The sequence below is a fragment of the Falco punctatus genome (genome assembly GCF_963210335.1).
Source record: "Falco punctatus genome assembly, chromosome: 20".
NCBI classification, from domain to species: Eukaryota; Metazoa; Chordata; class Aves; order Falconiformes; family Falconidae; genus Falco; species Falco punctatus.
The window spans coordinates 2,816,228-2,831,834 of record NC_137600.1 but is presented as its reverse complement, the minus strand read 5'-3'; the positions used below and the strand labels follow the sequence as shown (position 1 = coordinate 2,831,834).

The 15,607-nt window shown below is 41.0% G+C and overlaps 1 protein-coding gene across 2 annotated transcripts in view; it reads right to left on the bottom strand.

Annotated features, from left to right (window-relative positions):
* The window catches only part of EBF2 (EBF transcription factor 2), a 146,264-nt gene that overhangs the window by 17,384 nt on the left and 113,273 nt on the right, over nucleotides 1-15,607 (bottom strand). For both annotated transcript variants that reach the window (XM_080370334.1, XM_080370333.1), the window contains exons 8-10: nucleotides 7,381-7,498; nucleotides 5,485-5,615; nucleotides 4,784-4,910 (exon numbers count right to left, since the gene is read on the bottom strand). In XM_080370334.1, the coding sequence (XP_080226460.1) occupies nucleotides 4,784-4,910; nucleotides 5,485-5,615; nucleotides 7,381-7,498 (376 nt within the window). The remainder of the gene's footprint in view (nucleotides 1-4,783; nucleotides 4,911-5,484; nucleotides 5,616-7,380; nucleotides 7,499-15,607) is intronic.

Sequence of the window (15,607 nt, the reverse complement as noted above, 5' to 3'; positions counted from 1 at the left end):
TTCAGTCGTGTTCTGGCCAAGTGAACTCGATCTTCCAGTTTGTAGAGCTCACTGCGTCCTTCTAAGTGTTGCTTCCCACAAGCAGATAACAAGACCTTCTCAAATCTACTTACAAGCTTTATCAAACCAGTACCCTCCTATCCTTGGTATCTAGCACAGAGATTGATACAGTACAACCTGGGAGTCCAACATATCCTACAGATTATTTTATATTGCATTGCCCTGACAAGTTAACCTCTGGAGAATTTCTGCTCAGCAAGGAAAATTATGTTCAAAATCTCCCTGATACACACATTTCCAGGTTAGCACCTCTATGGCAAAGTAAATGCAGAGCTACAATCAAACTTAAGATATCAAAGCCTACGAGACATATCCTCAGCTGGTGTAAACTGATGTAAGCATTATTAAAGTCAAGGGAACTATAATGGAACTACTTAGTGCGGCAGAGAATTTGAATTTGTGTAGTATTAAAAGCAGAATATGAGGCAACTGCTAGATTAGCAGCAGAGAACAAAACGTCTTACTGTTGTAGGAACAGCTGATGAAAGGGAAGTAATTCAGAATGTGGAGGTGTATATGCAACCTGGATCCTCACCAGATTAAGGTACTCACAGGGACTAAATGTCTAGTTGTGGTGGTTTAAAAATAGGCTTTTCATCTCTCACTTTAAGTATATACTTAACTACTAAAGTATGTAAGTCAGTTCAGCAACTGCCATTTCCATCTAAACCCCATTTCTCTCTGTACTCTCTAGGACACCGTTAGATGTCCATAGAATCCTGTTGGCCTCACTCTTGCAGAAGTTTTCCATCTGGGAACCTTATGGAAAAGCCCACACCACATTTCGGCGATGAGAGGAGTTTGATGGCTGAGTTGCAGCACCCTGAATGATAGCACTTAAGAGGGGAAACGCTGACAGAACCATAACTACAGCAGTGCTAGCACAGCACACTTTGCAAGGAGCTGATTATAAATGCACATTACTGGACGCATATGAGCTCCCGTAACAGCTCCACTGTGGCATTTAGATTTACCCTTGGAATTTATATCTAATTTTTATATTCATCTTTTCAATGGTTTATCATTTTCCTCTTCTTCAAACAACCTATCTTATTGTGACTCTTAAAAAAAAAAAAAAAAAAGAAGAAGAAATAATCTCAGGTGTAATCAGGTCGAGCATTAATATTTGATTGTATATTAAATACGGAGGGCATAGGCAGATGCACACAATACTAAGATCATTGTTTTTCTGTTTCCATGTTTTAGAAGAGAACTGGTGGTGTGGTGATTGCAGGGTGTGCCTATAACCTGAGAGATCTGCTTCCCTGCCCAGCCAGCTCTCCTGCATTACACAGGCAAGCAGGTCATCTTCCCTCGTCCTGCTGGAACGTGGTCTCACCTACGAAATGGAAGCGTGTGTCTTTCTGGAACAGGTTGCCCATTCTGATGCAGAGAGGCCCTGATGAACCCACCAAAGTCTGGTTTTGTATGAATAATTATTTTTGTTATACCTGGCAAGTACCTACAGCCAGCTACTCAGTATTTTTCGTATGACTTGACCCTTCAGTGCTTTTCATCTGAGGTTATACCTCAACACTTAATAGTTACAAAGGACTTAATCCAACATGACCTGATAGTACCAGGGCTGCTAGTTGTTACTGCTCTTACTAGTTCTGACAGAACTACATCTTCTCATGCTTGCAGTTTGCAGGATTTCACACTTTTCAGTCTCCTGGGCTTGACGTTAATGTCTCTGCATTTCTTAGGTTTTTGCCAAGTGCAAGCTGAATGTAAAGGGAAGGTATTTAGAGGAGAAATTCTCATTTACGGAGGCAACAACAGTTCAAAAGGGAAGTGATCTTATCTCCAAAGCCCCCTGCATTCTCTGCAGATGTTACCTACAAACTTTGCGACAGCTCGGAGGAATAGATCGCAATATAAAGCACTAAAAGTATCAAGAAAATAATAAACTTCAATTACCACAAAAAAAACCCCAGACTTTTGTTGTGATGCACAGGACAGCCTTACCAAAAATTATAACATCTACTGAACTTTCCTCTTCAGTATTTTATATGTGATATTTGTCTGCTACACTGTACCCAACTGAGAGCTGCTCTTCTGTGCTGCCACTGAGTACATTTCACAGAGCACTGGGGATACACTCATGCATGTGGTGGGCAGCATCACCTAAACAACCTGGTTTGCTGAGGCTAGCTTCTGGTAGGTTCTCTGCTGTCTAATAACCTGGTTGAGCTCTTCACCCTTTTTTTCCATGGAAGATTTATTCAGATCTTTCTTTCGGTTTTCTACTTTCACAAAAATTAGTGCTGGAACTGCGCATCTTTGATGCTCCTGCCTTTCTGATAAAATGCAATAGGAATTGGTCAAGAGGTTCAAAAGTTGCTGTGGAAGTTCTGAAGAAGACTTCAAGGCAGAAGGAATTCGACTGCTTCAGTCTGGCTTGCTTAGGTTAAAAATCAACGCATTTGTTCACAGCAGGATCGCAGCAGCTTTCTGATAGCACAGCCGCAGAAAGAAAGAAAAAAAATGCCACCATGTTATTTTCGTAGCTTCAAAGTTGTTTTTACTGCTATTAGTAGCAACAACCTGGGGGAATTGATTACACAGGTGAGCCTCTACCTAATGGCTGTGTTTATCATTTTGCCTGCCATGGTGGGAGAACTGCAGGTTCTTGAATAGAAAGACTGAGAAGTTGCCCGTTCCACCCTCACTCTCACAGCTCGGCATCTTCTGTGAGATGCTGTTTTCTAACATATGGCAGTAAGCACCCACTCACTCCTCGGAGAACGCTAACAGATAGCCCTATGCCAACAACAGCAATAAAACAGGGGTAGTATATTTAACTTTCTTCTCTTCTGCTGGCTCCCACATACATCCTCATGTCCTTGTTTGTGGAAGCGCTCTAATTAACATGTCAAAGAACCGCTCTGCAGTCTGACTCAAGTTCCCCCTAGACAGTACAAATAAGTCTTGCACGTAAAACAGCTTTACAATGATAAGAAGACTTCTTCACAGAGGAATGCACATTCCTATCACACATCTCTGTACCGCTCCGTTCCTAAACCTCTTTCGGCACCGCGTACCGCCAGCGCGCAGACGGTGGCCCTCGGTAATGCTTGTGTTGAAGACACAGGGAGAGCAAGGCCTCCAGAAGCACAAACTAGCACAGAAGAACTTTACATTTAAATCTGCAATCATAACAATAATAAAGAATTAACAATTTCTCTCCTTCTCTCAAAGTAAAGGCATGGTGCGCAGCCCCGCGCTGCACAGGAATCGGTGATGCTCCTGCTCTGCTCAAGGAGCGCGGGCTGGCATCTTTCACCCGTTTGGTGGCTTTGCCGGTTCTCTCTCAGGAAAAAAACAGTTTTAACCTGCTCAGACATCAGATTCAACTTTTCCCAGAGACCAGCAAATCAATGCACAACCTTAGAAGAAAATGTATTTCTAAAGCTTTTGGCCCGATCCTGATCTCCCAAGGAATCATTCCAGAATGACTTTGGACTGCACTGGGGTTACACTTTGGTGCAAAATCAGAGGAAAGCCCTAACCTCCCTGAGCGCGATTCAAAGTCACTTTCAGTCAATGGGTATCGTTTCAGTATCTTCAATTAACTGCGAATCAGACTCTATCATAACAAAAATAATCCTTTGCTAATTAAGCTTATATTTCATTAGGGTACCTAGTATAATTGAAGGCTTAATTGTTGCTGAGGGTTTCTAGGTGTGGCACATACATAACTAAACATTAATTTAGCATCTGTACTAATAAAGGGTATATAAAACAGCATAAGACAGCAACAAGATCTTCACAAATCATCGGTTCTTTCCAAAGTCCTGAGGCTTCAAATTTTCATTCCAATTCGCTCAACAAGTGGACAAGTTTTTACCTCAGAATTTTTAATAAAATATTTCCTGGATCTTCGTTATTATTTTTTAGTTAAATTATGATTTAAAAGTTGACAATTATAATACACAAAGATTATTTAATGGCGGTAAGAGGCTTTAAAAATTTGATAAATCTTTCCACTTTGAGAAATCTGAATATCATTTGGTGGGAGCAAGTCATTCAACTTAAATATAAATCCACCCTTTAGAACTGGGAACACCATTATTCTCCAGTCCTGCTTCATAGGCCTCGGAAACTTCAGTGTATATATTGTGCCATCAGTGTTACTACTGGTACTGACAGTGCAATGAGATGGTCATCTGGTCACATCTGATTTTTTTCTTTCAGATGTATAGTTAATGTTCTCCTGCTAGCAGAGGTAAATATAGGGCACTAAATAAGTTGGTATTCCATTTAAGAATAATAAAAAAAACCCAACAGATTTATTTTCCACTCAGTTTGTTGGCTTCTTTCAATACAAGATGCTCTCCTTGTCCTCTGGGATTATCTTGAAAATGAAAGGTTACCCCCAGCGAGAGGGAAATGTAAAATAAATACTGTTATAAATAAAACATCTTCCAGCATGTAGAACAATCCTATCATGTTCCTGTACCCTCAATATACCTATAGGCAGGTCCATATCATAACAGCTTGAGCTCTTATCTGGAAAAAATATTAACATCTGTAATAACAGTGCCTTAGCACCTCTGCACAACGGTGAAGCTATCTCCTTCTGTCTCCAAATGTCCCAACTAGCAGAGTGGCCTTCAAACAGCAAAAGGCTAAAGCAAGCAAGCAGAGAGGTGTCAATACAGATTTCCAAAAAAATCGGCTCCGAGCTGGAGCTCCTCCAGTGCAAACGGCAATCACCTACCTGTGTAAATAAACCTGCCCGGTGCGCCTTTGCAAAACTGTTTGGATTTGTATGATAATGTCACTTCAACCACTCCGGGAATGTGGCGTGGAGGTGTCTGAACTCGAATGGCGTGAGGTGTGATAAGCTAGGAAGTAACAAAAGGAGAGGCGCAATTAGGACATGTCTGTATTACTCCCCCCACTTTCACTTTTCTCCTTCCAAACATGCTTTATGAGTAAATGCATTGCTCATTCTTATATAGGAGACATTATAGACCAGGCAAGTGACACAGCTGGTCTAGTTCCTTGCCTCCCAGAGAAGAAGACACATTTTATAATAAATTGTCATCAAGAATATTGTACTGCTTACGCCCATTAGTTAATTGCTGGCTTATTTCTGGACCCAGAGGGAATTCTTTCTCCTTCCCAAACTCTAACCGTTTCCTTATTTTGTTACCTTTACCTTTCTCCAGACACCTAGAACCGTTCAATTCCATTCTGGATCATCACTGAGCAGTTGGCTTCAATGACACCACATAGCAAGAAATTCCACAAAGAAAACCTGTTCCATGAATTTCCTTCACGCAGGTTTATCTCGCCCGCCTGACCCGCCACCAGTTTTGTACCGGTACTGGCACAGGAATTACCAGTGATCCCCCGCACTTCCCTGGGAAAAGGAATGTTGCTGCCTTTTAGCCATAGGGAGGCACCTCTACCCACCTCGCTCCAGACAAGCATGGTTCCAAACACAACTTGCAGCCCATCAAAGAAGTTGTCTCCAATAATGATCACCATCGCCCCCCCTGTAGTCCAGCCTTCACTTGGGCTGATTGCTTTGATGCACGGCGTGGCTAAACAGAACAAAAAGAACATCAGAGCATCACGTTATGGCAGGGGTTTTTGCCCCATGCCGCTTTGACACTTTGCGATATTGGGTGTAAACTCTTGCAGCACTAAACTCAAGCAACTTTGGTGCACGTCAAGCACTCCTGAGTCATGTTGATGCCAACGGCAGCTGAGAGCAGCTTCACCTGCACGCTCCTGGGAGCCTCCACCGCTGCGGCTTCACGGCCGGCAGGAATGCCCTAGTGCCCGAGGGCATGTCCTCTCCGGCCGTTCACCATTCCACAAACCCCAGTGAATAAATAAATACATAAATACATAAACCGCATGTTTTCTGCCCTGCTAGTGTTAATTACTTGCCTATTCATTACTGGCACTTAACATCGTGTCATTAAAGCCTAATAGGCCAACTGTAGTGGGTGTAAAAATGAAATGCTTAGATGATTGTGCAGAGGCTGTTTAAAGAAAAAAATATACCAAGACTACTCATTAGCATTTGATCACACAAAAGCCAAACCCAGTGGAAAGAGAGATTGATTAAGATTTATTGAGTTTATCAATGGGTAAAAAAGATATAGGAATATCAAATGTTTCCTCCAATTCCTACCAGGAGACAATTTCTAATAATTTTCTTGATTTTATAGAGTAGATTTTTTTTTTCCTTCTCTCTTCCATATGTTCAAGGCCTCTGGACTATACATCCCATCAGGAACCCAATATGGTTTCCAGGCCATAACCAAAGTCAATCCATCACTCCATTCCCAATGTTGACAGGGTCAGAGGTGGAGGGGAACTTTGGCAGTGCTCCAAAAACATGAGACTCCTTTGAACAGCCAGTCAATCACATCCAATCAGTCAAGGAAAAACTGGATGGCTTCCTAGGCTAGGAATCCTGGGATTTTCCTTCTACCATTTCACTGCCCGCTGGGGGAGAATTAACACCACTATGAATTCTTTACTGATTCAATCATTTTCTTCCAGTTCATTAATTCTTCTTTTAGGTTGATATAGGGCACAGTTAAGAAGTGGGGCAGCAAAACATTATAATGAAATAATATCCTTGCTTGTCTTTTCTACTAACATCACCAGCTCTTCTCACTTTCACTAGCTGCAGGGGAGGGAAAAGCAGACACAGATAGCATTTTCTAGTAATTTTGTGTACTGTCTGCGTGAGAGAGGTGGAATGCGTTGGTAATGAATGTATGGGAAGAGGGAGAGGAGGGGCCAACCACTTTGAAGCTGAACAGATACAAGTATTTGTAATTGCTTTAATACAGTCCAAAACCCATCCTGTAGCCGGCCATGAGTCTTCCTTAGCCAAACAAACTAAAATCAATTAGTGTCAGTTCCCTTCTGTGCATTGTTATGCTTTGCGCGTAGTTTGTTTAAGGGAACTAGTGACACTTTTTCATACACATCTTGTGCTCTAACAGTTCTGTTTAACTAAGATGTCATGTTGCCTAATTTGCCTGAAATCAAATCTACCCCAGCTGAGCGAGAAGTCTGAAATTTAGATAATACTTAGTGTTTCTACGGTTTTCATCTTTGCAGTACAAACTAATTAGTAAGGGGGGGGGGAGTCTCTTAGATGCAAAGAGGATCACATTTTGCATGTAGTAGACACTGTTTTCCTGCCTCTTCCATCTCTAAACCCCCTGAGGTTCTGTAGTTCCCCCTTAGCGCTCCTTCCCTCCTGAAAACAAACAGAAATTGAAGAATGGCTAACATGTTTTTGCATTCATTTGCATACTGTTCTTCATACACCCATCCTACCTTCTGAGGGGTCAAGCCTCCTTGCTCTCCGTCCATGCTTGGAGTTGTTGTGAACAAACATGTTGTCAGACACTGCCAGCACATGCCCATCAACGTTCACTGTTGTTGATAGCACAACCTAGATATATTTGGAAAGGGAAGAAAAAGGAAGCAGGTAAATTATGTACTTTGAAATTCAACTTACTTGTTAAGTATTAATTACTCAGTTTAGTTAAAACCCGGTTCTGTTTGTAAAATGGCATCACTTCCTGCAGCGTTTACTCCCTAACAAGAAGGGGAGAAAATATTTTCAGCCTTCAATCCCTGCATTAATTCCATTTAACATAGCATCCTAAGGGCCGTATAAAGTCCTTACTGTATAATGAACCAGCTACCGCAGATGGCCCTAAATTTAGTTTCCTATGATGCACTGTAGCATAGCTGATGGCAGAGAGGGCTATATATACCAACCAGGAGGGCAGGCTGCAGAGCACCACAGCAATTTGCCCTCTGATACATACACGCAGATTCAGAGCCATCTGCTGTACTGCGCACACGGGCAGATCTATCTGCATCTGCTCTGAAAATACAGGTCTCCATCGGCTAAGCCAAATGGAAAATCCTCCGATGTGAAAACTACCTAATATCGTGTCTGGGTTTTGACATATGCGTGCTTAGTGCCTCTTGCCCGAGGACCCCAAATCAAGCAGCAGTTTTTAAACTCTAGCCTCTGTGACTTATGTTGCTGGGCTCCGATAGCACATCAATTCTTAGAGGAAGTAACCGTAGATGTTAATTAATCCCACTCAGTTTTCCCTTAACAATACAACATCCAAAGCTGTAAGTCCTATAAATCCAGAAATATATCTGCCTTTAAACCACAAACTTTTAGGAAAATGTGAACAAGCTGTGTTTTACCTACTGAAAGAAGGTGCATCTTACTGAAACTTTCAGGTTTCGACCGTTATTCGGTGTAAATCAGCTTAACTCCATCCAGCTGCCGCACAGCTATAGTCATTCACAGCTCCTGAGAACCTCACCCTGGGTGTGTGCATCAATTCTCCCAGATACAGCTGTCCTAGCCTAGGTAGGAGAAAGTCATGCCCTAATTGTTGATAAAGCTGTCTCCAGCATATAGCAGGAGAAACCTTGCCCTTCTACTGGATTATGCTAGCCTAAAGAATACGTTCTTTCTTTCTTGAGACAAGTTTAATTCATTCCAAAAGGCTCTTGTCATACTGTACTCTGATACTTCTCAAGCATTCTTGTCACAAAATGCGTTGCTTTTGCGTGCCAACTGATTTCATCATTGCACATTTGGGTGGAGTGAGACTCCCATCCAAAGTGAACGTTTCCCGCATGACATAGCTGAGCCCACTCAGATGCACTTCATTATTTTCCGTTAAACAATGGAAATAAATTTTAATCTCTCACTGGCCAGCACAGAGCACACTATGGCATCAGGGGAATAGACCTGAATTATTCCAGTGTCTGAAATATTTACGACAAGTGTTTAAATTGTAACCAAATGTAAATAAAAAGTATATCATCTATATACAGTTACACTATATAATATATACATATCTGAACTCACATACACAAGGTATGCAGGCGATAAACACACACCCGCATGCTCTCAGTATGAGATCTTTATAATACGTGCAGACTTCAAGTGTGCACACACTCCCTGTTGGAATCACCATTTGGGTGTAAGTGTCGCACCCAATACAAGAGCCTCATTTCGCTCGGAGTTGTAGAGATGCCTGTAACGTGAGTAACAGCAAAAAGAGCCCTCTGCTTAGAAGATAACTGCTGAGCATCCTCCATTCCCTGAGCCAGAAGGAGGGGAAGATGCACTTTTAGACCTCTCTCCTTGAGCGCTTCCATTTTTATTCACCTCTCCCATTCATCACAGGAGGGTCAAAGCCACTTGGCATGTCACAGGCGGGGACCTAGGGCAAATAAATACAGCATTCTCAGGGACAGGACAAAATGCGAAGTTCAGATCTGGATCAGAACATTCTCAGAAGTTTGGGGCCTTACTCGCAGCAAGCTCTACGGTACTGCTGAAATCCAGCAGAGACCTTTGTCATCTTTGCCAGCCAACTCAATATCAATGATGTGGAGCGAGAACATGTGAGCTTATGGTCATAAAAATTACTGAACTTCTTCACTTTGCTCCGGTCCTTCCTTCTTGCCTGGTTCAGATGACAACCCAATTGTTTTATACTGAAGATTAAAAAACAATGTTTTATGGATAAAAGGAAGAGGAATGTGCATTCCACTATGGTCTCTAACTCCCAGGCCCTTCCCTTTCACAAGCCAACTGCTTTCCCCCAGTGAGTATTTCCTGGGTCATGAAGGGTGACCCTTTCCATCTGGAATCAATCAGTCAACTCCTGACAACTTCCTGAAACACCTCACTCCATTTCCTGTTCTCTCCCCCTTCTCTCTTTCCCCCTGGTTTGCTTCACTCTTCAAAACTGCAGGCCACAGCAGCTTAATGTTAGAGGGTCAGACACAGTTAGACTCCAAAACACTACACAAGAACACCTTTGACCTTCAAAAATCTTTACATCTTAGCTAAACAAATCAAGGTCAACGTTTCTTACCATTACCTTGTTAACCATTTCTATGCATTTTTGCCAATACCCTTCTGAACACGTATTTATCAATAACACTTGTTCTCCTAACATCGTAAAACATACCGGGCCTTTTTTTTTTTTTTTTTTAAACCTGTATTTAGTGCCGATGAAAGGTGATGTGCAAACTCCCCATGAGATTTAAATTCTCAGATTTGGCCACAGCACTGGCAAATGGTTTTGGTGCATTTTGCTTTTCCTGAACTGACGGCACTTCTTCTTGTAAATGATAATTTGGCTTCTATGCCTATTCAGTCGATGGTCTTTTCCCTAAAATCAGGAGTTAATGCAAAATGTAATCCTAAGGGAACGATCTGAGAACATCAAAATATGTTAGGTAGGCCATGGATCCCAGTAATTGTAGCCAAGGGCCAAATCTGACACAGACAGCACAACGACTGAAGATTTCGTGCCACCCAACAGCTGTATCGAGCCGTCAGCTCAGCTGGAGTTTCAGAGGCCAACCAGGCTAGCAAGAAACAGACTGGGCCATGTGTTATTCCCTCATCCATCCAAAGGTAGGCTCCATCCCTAAGAACAGCGAGGGAGTTACAGGCTTCCGAGCAGCATTTTCAGCAGTTCTTACGGTTCTCCCTGAAAATCTGCAAGGGTCTTGCGATTAGCTATGAAGCCACAGACATAAAACAATGGTTCCCCAGCAGTACTGAAGAAATGCATATCCTGTATCTCGACCTTGGGTTTGTTTCCCAGATGGATTACTGCCACACAGTAATCCCTGCTCAACCACCACAATGAGGGTTCACCTACCACAACATTCAGACAAACTGACTTCAGAATGTGAAACTGAGGTTCTCTGAGCTGCACTGCCCCTCTTTTGCTTCCCTGCATAGCTCAAAGTGTTGTATTTCTCTACAGACTTTTACCTGCATGCTAAAATTTTTCCTCCCCCCTCTACACATGATGTCAGGATTTCTATATACTGAAGTACGCTCCTCTTCAAATCACATACATGCAACTAAATACACATCATCATATATATAAAAGTTGTATCACTCATAGACACCTATTTAGACATATGGTACAAACATTCCAGGCATACAGGCATTTACTTACATGTAACATATCTCATCACTGTGTAAATGATCTCTCTCAAAAAATTCCTGTTACCATTCCAAGTGTGGAAAAAATTCTTTATGACACTGTACATCTGGAAACAATATTACATTCCTGATGCACTTTCCCTTATAACTCTCTAGTCACTGCACCATGTTATTTTAACTTTTCAAAAGAGTAACTACTATAAGGATTTAAAAAATTATCATCATTATTATTATTTTCCAGCTGGGTGGAAGAAAATATGTCAGGCCTCATCCTGCTGTCTTCACTTGGACAGGGCTCCCATTGATGTCAATAGGCGTTTGGGTTGAGCGAGTAATACAGGAGTAGATGTTAGAATATAACGTGTTTGCTTCATAGTTGGATTAGGAATAAGATAAACAATGTGAAAAATGCCAGCAGCCTCTCTCAGTTCAAAACTTTCCTTGAATTCTTCGGGAAATCCTCCCCGAGACCCTGAGCTAACGCAAAAATCCTGCACGTGGCCGTTGTTTCAGGAGTGGGACCTCCTAAGGCTGTAGGGGCACAGGGGTAGGAGACAACTCCTGTGTCACTGACGTCTACTCTCCCACTTTTACAGACAAACCAACCATGTAGCTACTTTTATAAAATTGTCATTATATAAAATAGCCATTTCAGGGTCTTGCCTTTGGTAGTCCTCTTGTTTTAAGGCCTACTTGTCCTGGCAGTTAGGGAGTTTATGGTATACAGCCTAAATTTATTCCTAGTCACTTTATACTTGACACTAGCTTTAAATTTTTTTTTCCCATTCTGGTCTACCTTAGGATATTTCTAGAGAGCAGTTACGTCCCTTCCCAGTGTATGTCACTGAAGTATTTGAGCCAAGCTCTTGTCCGCTCCCCAGTCACTTTAATGACCCATTCCTGCACCTGTCCCAATTTAATTTTCATTCTCTTTTGAATATAGTTAAACCAGGATATTGTGTTCCAAACCAGACATCAGTGGGGTATGATGGTACAAATGCATCCTTCTTTCCACTGGCAACACTTAACTGAGACTTAGTAGAATCTCCTCTGTGGCTTGTTTTTAATAGACGATACACAGCTCTGGCCCCTCGCTGTCGTGAGCACATGAAGCTCTTTGAGTGTTTTTTCTTTTGCAGTTACAGTCAGCCCTTCCCTTACTCATACAGAATCTAAAATAACATCACTTTTTGTTGGGTCAGTCACTCTCCGATGAAGAAAGCTGCCACCCAGTAACAGCTCCAAGCTCTGCTGATATTAGTTGCATTTGTTTCCTAATCTATACCTGGGAAATTAAGTCTCCCATCATGACATTAGGCCGCATAGTACCCATCTCTCTTAACAACAGTTCAGTGATTTCTATCCATAACCAAATCTGACCGTGAGAGTCTCTGGCACATGCTTTCACCATCAGTCTGGAAAGGATTTTGATTTAGACCAGTTATATTTTTTTTCTTGCTATCCCTTTTTGTTTCTTACAGTCTACGCTCCTAACTCACAATATTATCCCACCACTCCTACCCATTTTTCGTTTTCCTGAATGACACAGATCCTTCAGTGCTTTGTGTTAGAACCTAGCTGGGTCAATTCGCAAACACAGCCAGCTTTGCTCATGTGCCTGATGATGAACTGATCCAACCACTCTGAGGTCAGGAAGGAAATCTCCCCAGGGATACACCTTGTTATTTTTCCTTTCTCTTTCTCCCTAGAGCACCTAGAGGGGGATACCTGCCAGGAAACATTCCATGCCATGATTTCGACTGAAAACAGAGGGCAACCACTGACCTTTCTCTTTTCGTTTCTAAAAAAGCATGTTGGTTCAAAGATGACCATTGTTAGTGCTGATGTTCGGTTGCCTTGTACCATTCTTTCGACTGTGGCACTGTAGGATCTGTTTAATCACTACGGTACTGGATGAAGCAGAATTCCCAATCAACAGGAGTCTAGGGTGTTAGCACCAGGTCTCAGCTGAAGCATTTTAGCTGAAGTGCCTCATCTTAATTCCACAGAATTATTGTCCCCCATTACACACCGGTCGTTACCATTAAGTATCATTGGGCTTCAATCAAGTTCTCCAGGAGAAATCCTCATTAAATGGAGGGCATCATATTATTTTTTTTAATTCTGTCCCTGGGAGAATCACTCGCTCAGAATACAGCAATGACAGTAATGACAATACCTATGTAAACTCAGATTTGCAGATTAGCTGAACTCACACAGCACTGTGGTTTGAACAGGCGATTTTAGTATGATTTTGTTTCAGTTTTCCACTGACAATCTTTATTCAGAAATATTTTAATTTATAAATAATCAATATTTGCTTCACTTAAATTCACGAGGACATATTCAGGCTGCATACGTATTAGGGCAGCCATCAAGTAACTATGAAAATATCCATTAGTTCTAGAAAGATTCCCTTTCTCTGCTTTAGCCACTGACAGACATTGGAAGTAGCGAGTGATTCACAATAAAATTATGTTATTACTGGGGAAAAAAACCACTTAAATAAAGATTACACATCCTTTAACTTCTGAGGTACATTTTTTTCAACAGTAGAAAACCTTTGCATTTGATTAAAAAAATGCGAGTAGAGAGATTTTCATTGTATATTTGAAGCTCTACTTAATATCAAAGCAAATTTCAAATACTTACTGCCATCACAAAGCAGCTAGTGTTGCTCTCCAAACTAAAGAAGTATACTAAAAAAAAAATAAAAATCCCCTCTTCAGGCATCGAGAGCTGTATTAAATTTACAGCGCAGTGTTAATGTGACCTTCCCATCCTTTCTCCTTCACCCCCCTTCCTTTTTTTTTTTTTAATGAGTGTGATATAAGTGAAATCTAACATTTAATCTAGTTTATTGTATCATAACTATACTATAAAATATGTAAATTTTATAGCGTATCTAGAAGTGAGGCTGAGGCTAGACTCAGAGACTGGATCCCAGCATCCTGGAGCTTTGGTTATCAGCCAAACCAAGCCCAAACACTGCAGCTTCACACCCATCTCTAATCAGAAGCATTGACTTGACACTTTTCCAGACATGAGTAACCATTCTTCCACGCTGGAAGAACTCAATAAGATGCACTCTACAGCACTATTTCCATGCCTCTTATTTATATTTGCGTCTCAACAACAAAGCCTGAGTTTTGGGCTTTCATTCAACCTCCATTAAAAAGCAAAAATGTTTTTTGATGAGACCATTTCAGTTCCATGTTTCAGTAGCAACATAAATGAAAACTTTGCTATAAGGATTCTCTCTTATGTTTTCTTTAATAACCATTTTCAAAAAAAATGTATCTTAAAGTGTCCTGGAGATCTGACAAGCACTACTCTATTGAAAATGAGTAATTTGGTTCTGCAGAAAACCATATAATGTAAAAGATACTCAACTGAGCATCACTGTAGAAGTCTGTTTGTTTAAGTAAAGTTGAATGTGTGGAAATGTTTGAAAGAGGAGGGCATTAATAACAGCAGCTGTACAAATAATTTATTAGGAAAAAAACATAAAGTTTTTCAATGTGGCCCAAGAATAAACCGTAATGAATTAAATCATAAAATTAATAATATACCTTATTGCACTGTGCTTTTTGACCCTGCTTTTACTCTGTTCACATGTTCCTGTACTGGTAGGACCAACAACTGTCCTTTCAAACCTAATAAACAATTCTGCACAATTATTACTTTGCCTGATCCCAATCTCAACAATTAAAATGAAAATGAACATGCTCACGGTGTGCAAGCACACCACTAATATTTGAGGCAATCGATCTTTTTTTTTTTTTCCCCTACTTCAAGAGTAGCTGACAGACTGTGCTCAACAAGGAGCAAGCAAAAAAAGTGTTTGCTCAAATTTAAAACCAAAACCAAATAATGAAAAAAAAAAAAAAAAAAAAAAAAAAGAGGAGGAGGATCCAGAAGGCAAAGAGAGTGGAGCATCCTATTCCAGAACACTCTTCACTTTCGTTACATTCAGGGAAGTCATGCTCTAATCCTTAGAAACAACGAGGTAGACAGAAAACAAGCTGTCTTTTCTTATTGGCTTTGCTGTTCATCATGGCTAATCTCCTTTGGAACACAGAGCTTTTTTAGCTCCCAATGTGTAAAATTTTAGCATCTGAACTACTTTTTGTATCTTTTTTTATACATGCTGACCTCCGTAGCCCAGAACAAAGCTCATCAACCGACGCGTCCGGTTTTGAACAAGACTGAATGAAGATCCTGCTTTTGCTCAAGCATTTTGCAATTTGTCTCAAAGGGTTCATTTTTTGTCCTGCTGAAGAAAAGACTTGTCAACATTTTTTATTTTGACAAAAAGTAAGCTAAACCTAGTGGGTTTGCCTGATCTTGATTAATTTTGGGGTTTGAACTTCAATCTTACAATGGAACTCCAAGGGTATGAACTCACATGTGCAAAAGGAGTTTAAGCAAGCCCCGCAGAACAGAAAACTTTCACTTGGCTCTGTTTTTTCGGCTTGGCATGTTGTAAGGGAGAAACCCAGATGAAGAGTGTATCCCAGCTCATTTCCTTCTCCAATAAACTGC